This window comes from Myotis brandtii, unplaced genomic scaffold (genome assembly GCF_000412655.1).
Source record: "Myotis brandtii unplaced genomic scaffold, ASM41265v1 scaffold57, whole genome shotgun sequence".
Lineage (NCBI taxonomy): Eukaryota > Metazoa > Chordata > Mammalia > Chiroptera > Vespertilionidae > Myotis > Myotis brandtii.
Window position 1 is genome coordinate 1590791 of NW_005370133.1, and position 7305 is coordinate 1598095.

At 46.6% G+C, this 7305-nt stretch overlaps 1 protein-coding gene across 1 annotated transcript in view; it reads left to right on the plus strand.

Annotated features, from left to right (window-relative positions):
- Positions 1-349: 349 nt before the first annotated feature.
- Positions 350-7305, plus strand: part of MROH7 (maestro heat-like repeat family member 7) — a 43226-nt gene continuing 36270 nt past the window's right edge. Inside the window, exons 1-3 of the mRNA XM_005878686.2 lie at positions 350-366; positions 991-2289; positions 2664-2683. Coding sequence (XP_005878748.1) covers positions 1065-2289; positions 2664-2683 — 1245 coding nt within the window. The 5' untranslated portion in view covers positions 350-366; positions 991-1064. The remainder of the gene's footprint in view (positions 367-990; positions 2290-2663; positions 2684-7305) is intronic.

The following is a 7305-nucleotide window of genomic DNA, read 5'->3' on the forward strand; positions in this document are numbered from 1 at the left end:
AAGGGAGTGTGGATGGGCAAGAAGGGTGAACAGGGAGTTGGGGCAGACACAGAATGGCCTTTTGCTAAGGATTGAGGGTGCTGTCCTGAAGACAACGGGAAGCGATGGGGGTAGGCAGACGGGCGGCATAAACAGATGGTCTTGGCTGCCCTGAGGGTCATCGGGGTGGGTGACCTTCCTCCCCTTGGCCGCCACTTCAAGTGTATAGTGCAGCAACAATGTCTAACTTCTGGGACTCTGTGTGTGTGTGCCTGCCTTGTAGGCTTTGCTCAGTAAGTATTGAAAAAGCCACTCTTCACCTGACTTGATCTCCTTCTGTGTCTCCTCCCAGGGGCCCACTCCTGCCTAAGAACACCATGCATGCAGGTGAGCTGTGTCTAGGGGAGGGGGTGGAGTGGGGGGGGGGGAATTAGGGAGTTGGCCCTGCAGTCAGACTGCTAGGATGAGGCAAGGCTGTGCTTTTGACGATGATCTCAGGGTCTCTTCTATGTAGCCTGCCCCACTCGGAACAGGCAAACTTTTAGGGGGAGCAGGCAGCTCTGCCAAGGCTGCTGTGGGAACCTTGGGCCATAGCCATTTGCAGAGTAGTTTTAGCAAGTTGGGGGTTGGCTGGGAGCAGTGTGACCAATAAGGCGCTCCTCCTCCCCTTTTTCTCCCTCAGGCGGGAGAGGTTCCTCATCTGTCTGTATTTGTGGACTTCCTACCGTGCACTTGGCACAGTGCTAGGTGCTGGGGATGCCCCAGGGACTAAGATATGCATGGTTCTTGCCCGTGTGGAGTTCAGGTCTGGCAGGGGCGAGACCACTAATTGAGTCATTGGAATAAAGTGCACTGAATATTTTGTCGTGGAGGTTGGGGCTGGAAAGGTGGGCTGGGCGTGGTCATGGAGAACCTTGTAAGTGACACAGGGGCCTCATTTTAAAGAGAGCAGGGGTCCTTGGAAAGATTGTAACAGGTGAGGCTTGGCTGAATTTGCCTTCTCTCTCTCAGGAACACTGCGGGGAACTCAACAGTCAGCTGTCGGAGAGAAGGGGGCAGTGGCATTGACAGACCTCTAGACGGGCATGGCTCTGAGTCAGAGGGCTAGTCTGGTCCTCTGTGAAGACCCAAAGAAGACACCCAGTTTCAGCTCCACTGGGGCCCCAGGTTTAGGCTCTGACACCATCTCTGGGCCAAACCCAGTCACAGACCTTGTTCCTGCCTTGACTGTCCCCCCGAGTCCTGGCTTGGCTCTTGTCCCAGACCTTCATCCAATTCTGAGTCCTGTCTCCGAGGAGGCCCCTGGCCTCGTGTCTGATAGCACCCCCAGTCCTGATGAGAGCGGGGCCGTGGCTCCAGCCGCCCTCCAGACCACCCCTCCCCTCTCCGGCGAGGCCCTGGGCCTGGAGCTGAATCACATCTCGAGGCCTAACTCACAGGAGGCCCTACATCCAGCCTCACCGCTCGTTCTGAGCCCTGACTCTGCCGAAGCCCAGGGTCCGAGCTCGGACAACCCCTCTGGGCTGAATTCTGAGGAGGCCTTCAATCCCCACTCAAGCAAGGCTTTTGAGTTGGGTCAGAATAACTCCAATCCTTCCAGGTCTGAATCCAACCCATTTTTAAGGACCTTTTCAAGAGAAGCCCTCGTTCTGGGCCACTGCCTCTCCAGGCCATGCTCCAAAGCGCTCCTTATCCCAGCCTCAGGCTCGATGGATTCCCCCTCCAATCACCTGCTCAGTGTGGGCTCAAGAACCATCTCCAAGCTGGACCTGAAAGGGGCTCCAGGTCCCTGTGGGACCCTAAGCCCAAGCACCAACGAGACCATCAAGTTGGTTTCCCAGGACATCTCTGGGTCTGTTTCAAAAAGATCCTTTGGTGCAGCCTGGAAGACGAGTTCCAAGGGAAACATCAATGTGGCTTTAAATAGCAATTCCAGGTCTGATGTGAACATGACCGTCACTCAGGCCTCCTGCTTGACCCTGATTCCTGGCTTCCAGGATGATATCAGCCTGCGCTCCAGCACCCGTAGACCCAACTCGGTCCTTTCTCCAACCTCGTGCATGACCTTGATAATGGGCTCCAAGGAGACCCTGAGCCTGAGCTCTAGCCTCATTTTTAGCGACACGTCCACCCTGACCCTGAGCAGCCAGCAGGATGATTCTGAGGACAACACCATCCACACCGTGCCCCTGGAGGAAAGTCAGAGCTGGAGCGAGATGGCCAATTCTGAGATGAGCCGGTTCCCGCTGGTGTTCCCCACCTGCAACACCGCAGACAAGGGCACTGCAGCCTTCCACAGCGTCCCTGAGCGTGAGTATGGCCAGGGCGACAGCCCGAGAGAGGGCACTATCCCGGGAGAACCTTGTATTCAGACTTGTGGGGCGGGAGGGGGGAGAGGGAGAAGAAGGGAACGGCATTCAGTGGATAACATGCAACATATTCATTATGCCCAAGAGACCCAGTGCTCAGCTTCTGCTTGTTGGGTGACTTGGGACAAGCTACTCAATCTCTCTGAACTTCAGTTCCCTTAACTTTAACAATCTCCATAGGATAATACTTTTATGTCCAAATTACAAGTTGACTAAGTTTATCTTCCTTTCCAAATGTATGCGTCTTTCTTTCTTGATAAATTTCAGACCTGGCTGTTCGGGTCAACATTTTTTTTTTTCCTTTTCTTTGTTCAGGTCAACATTTGACCCGTGGAGTAGGCAGGCTTAGCTCATCTCTATTGAGTTTTGAGGTTCCTCCCTGAGCAAAGCCTTGGGGTTCTACCTGGAACCTGCGCTCACTCTGACATGCCAGTGTTCTATAAATTAATCTCCTGGCAGTTTTTTTTTTTTTTAAATATATTTTATTGATTTTTTTTTACAGAGAGGAAGGGAGAGAGATAGAGAGTTAGAAACATCGATGAGAGAGAAACATCGATCAGCTGCCTCCTGCACATCTCCTACTGGGGATGTGCCCGCAACCCAGGTACATGCCCTTGACCGGAATCGAACCTGGGACCTTTCAGTCCGCAGGCCGACGCTCTATCCACTGAGCCAAACCGGTTTCGGCTCCTGGCAGTTTTTGATGTTGTAAAGATTTCCTTTCATTTATTTATACCCCCAAATAGTTTTGTTTGTTCATGGACCAATACCATATTGCAATGAAAAAAATTTACCATGGCTTTGTAAATATGTATTCATATCTGGTAGGGTAAGAATCCCTCTTAAAAGTTCTTAAAACTATTCTGAGGACAACAGCATCCAAACCGTGCCCTGGAGTCTGTTAGTAAGCCCTCATTCTTCCATACACATTTTAGAATATTTTTGTCTAGGTCCTCAAAAAATTTTTCTATCATTTTTATTGGAATGCTATTAATTTATCTATCAAAGTTTTCCTTTATATAGGATACTAGAGGCCTGGTGCACGAAGTTTGTGCACTTGCGGGGGAGGGGGGGCGTATCCCTCAGCCTGGCCTGCGCCCTCTCACAGTCTGGGAGCCCTTGGGGAGCGGGCCTAAGCCATCAGTCAGACATCTTTAGTGCTGCTGCAGCCACTGGCAGTCAGACATCTTTAGTGCTGCTGCTGCTGCTATGCTTGCCAGCCATGAGCCCAGCATCTGGCTGGGTGGCACTCCCCATGGGGGAGCGCACTGACCACCAGGGGGCAGCTCCTGCATTGAGTGTCTTCCCCCTGGTGGTCAGTGCACATCATAGCAACCGGTCATTCCACAGTTCAGTCATTTTGCATATTAGCCTTTTATTATATAGGATATCCTTTACTAGAATTAACAAAAACTCTCTATCAAAATCTATTGCTGTTTTGTTTTGTAAGGATATTTTTCCCATTGCTTTTTTAGAGAGAGTGGAAAGGAGGGAGAGGGAGAGAGACAAAGGAAAGAGAGAGAGAAACATCGATGTGAGGCACATCAATTGGTTATCTCCCACACACGCTCCTACCAGTGTGGGGATGGAACCTGCAACCCAGGTATGTGCCCTTGACCCGAAATCAAACCTGAGACCCTTCGGTGCATGGGCCGACACTCTAACCTCTTAACCACACTGGCCAGGGACTATTGCACTTTTTAATAGGCTAATTCCTAGGTATTTTATAATTTTTATTGCTATTATGAATCATATCTTATTTTCTAATACAATTCTTATTTTTTACTGATGATGCTAATGATGTAGAGAAATTTTGTTTTAGCATGTTGAACTTTAAAAAAAACCCAGCTTGAAATATAATTTACATACCATAAAATTTACCCACTTGAAGTGTACAATTTAATGTTATTAAAATTTACACAGAATTGTGCAATCATCACCATAATCAATTTTAGAACATTTTCATCACCCCCCAAAGAAACCCCAAACCTAATTTTAGGTATCACCACCAACCCATGCCCCCAAGCTCTGGGAACCTACTATTCTACTCTCTGTAGAGATTTGCCTACTTGGCATTTTATATAAATACTAGAGGCCCGGTACACAAAAATTTGTGCACTCGGGGGGTGGGGGGAGGGGGGCCCCCCAGCCCGGCCTGTGCCCTCTCGCAGTCTGGGACCCCTTGGAAGATAAGGACCTGCTGGCTTAGGCCTGCTCCCAGGTGGCAGAAGGCAGGCCCAATCCCTAAGTGCAGCCCCTGGTCAGGCTCAGAGCAGGGCCGATTGGGGAGTTGGGGACTATATTGAAATGTTTATAATTTCATTTACAATTAGTTGAAATTATCAAGACACATTTTAGAAATATGTCTAATTTATTTTTTTTAAGTTTGGAAGAGCCTAAATTATTAGTTGCTCTGACAATTATGAAGAAGAAAAGACTAGGTTTTATACCAACTTAATTATCACTTGATTTAATGACTATGTGTCCAATAAAGGCATTAAGATTGACATAAGTTTATATCCATATTTTTTATAGCACCTAATCTAATGTTTGAAGGGATCGATTTTTAAAAAATGAAATCATCATGCTTATAGTAATACAAGTCCCATCTTCACTCTGGTGATTCTACCTGTTGGAAACCCTCATGTCACTAGATCAGTAGAATGCACTTACCTTTACTTAACTACATCATGGGTCACACTGGAGCAGTAATTTTCCATAAAGAAGCAACAGTCTTGCTACCTAATTTCTTAAACTCCAACTTTATCTCTTAGGCCTGTGGTTTTTCTTGGCATAAGCGTGCCAATAATCAAAATCAATAGTTATTCTGTTTACTAAGCAGCAGAAGACTTTAGACACTTGGCTGGCAGCCCAAACCCAGGGCTACTTCTCAACAAGACTTATCTCAAATTTGGCAAAAGAGTTTATCTTATAAGCCATATGAATGTTCCATATTTTTCTAATTAAATGTTTTCCCTCTTTTCCTTTAGCCTATGACAAAAATGCCCTTTCTGTTTAGTTATTATAAAAGACAATAAAGTCATTATAAAAGGCAAGCCCTTGACCTCTTAAGGAAAATAGAGCTGCCAAACCCACTTATAGACAAAGGTCTAAGTAGAACGCAAATTACTATGTTGAGATTATTGTTAGTTTCCTAAAGGCTTTTTTCCCCATTAGTATTTAGAATTAGGGGCATAAGTGTGTGAACCTAGGTGTCCTTAACTTTTCCAATAACCAATTACACCTTCTCTGTGCAAAGTCCTATTTGGGGAGGCAACAGTGACAATGAAGCAGGACTGACTAAAGCTGCATTCTGGTCCTGCCAACTCCCATTGTGTGAACCAGAGCAGGTTATTTAGCCTCCATGCTTCAATGATTTCTCTATAAGATGATAACATTAGTGCTATTTCTCTCTAGGTGTTGCAAGGATTAAATAAGTTATTACACATAATGTGCACGATGTACCCAATACAGAGGAAGATGGAAGTTTTAACTATTGTAACAATCATGAGAGTGATGGTAATGATGATGAATATATTATGGAGAATAGAGACAAAGAGAAAAATTTCTCTTACCTCTGGCAGAAGGAGGAAGAGTTTATGGGAGACAGAGAAGAAGAATTAATTATAATTCAAAAGAAAAACAAAATTAGTACTGCAGAGGGAACATAAGTAGGGTGGCCACCTATCCTAGCACAGATGCTGTTTACCTGTTTTCCTAGCTTAGTTATTAACGTCATCCCATTGCATCTTCAGAACTGACCTATGGTCCCTGTAAATAAGAGCAACCTCATCTGAGATCTACTCACTAGACTTGCTCTTATATAACCTCAGAGCCCACTTAAAGATTCTTTAAAATAATTTAATCATGAAAATATATGTGTGTGAGAATGTAGATGGGTATGCACAAAACATGTCTGGTTTAAAGAATAAAACAAACACGTTTCTCTATAATATATATCTTTGATATACTAGAGGCCCAGTGCACAGATTTGTGCACCGATGGGGTCCTTCGGCCTGGCTTGCACCCTTTCGCAATCTGGTACCTCTCGGGTTTTGGCCCGATCCTCGCAGGCCAGGCCGAGGGACCCCCATTGGTGCATGGATCTGTGCACCGGGCCTCTAGTATGCATATAAGATCTTTGGTTAATCTCCTCCCACCCTCCCCCCTTCCCTCTGAGATTCATCAGTCTGCTCCATGTTTCCATGCCTGTGCATTGAACATCTGCCCTATGGTGGTCAGTGCGCTACCAGGCGAACGGGCAAACAGTCATTTAGGCTTTTATATATATAGATGTTGTCCTTTGTGATTGGAACACTTTAACCCTGTTTCATCCCTCTTTCCAATTTATATGCCATCCTGGTGATGCATATTCATTCTTTCTTAACCCTATTTATTAACTAACTAGTAGCCCGGTGCACGAAATTCGTGCACTGGGGTAGGGGGGGGTGGAAAGGGGCCCCTCAGTCTGGCCTTCACCCTCTCCAATCTGGGACCCCTCAGGGAATGTCCAACTACCTGTTTGTGCCTACACTTTTAACAGATAACAGCTCCATTGTTGTTCCTTTCTTATGCTTAAAACCATTGGAATTAGTAGGTATTCAAAGTGTGTATATGGAATTCAAAGTGTGTATACATTTTGGGGGGACACCCTGCTGTATATCTGTCAGTGGTGAAAGAAACCAACAGCAGATTTTGAACCCCCAGACAGGGAACCTTGCTCATTCCCCACATGTCTCCCCACTACTTTTTCCACCTTCGTGGGCAGCAGGAGAATCAACATTTTCTCTCATTAATTCGGAAAAGCACATCCTGTCACCCATTGCCCGGCAGGAGTGTGCTAGGCCCCAAGCAAGCAAGGCTCAGTCAGGGCAGCCTTCACTCATGGGTGCTGGCACCCAAAGTGCACATCCTCCTCTACAGTTGCCCCGACTATCCCACTGTTTCACTGAGAGGA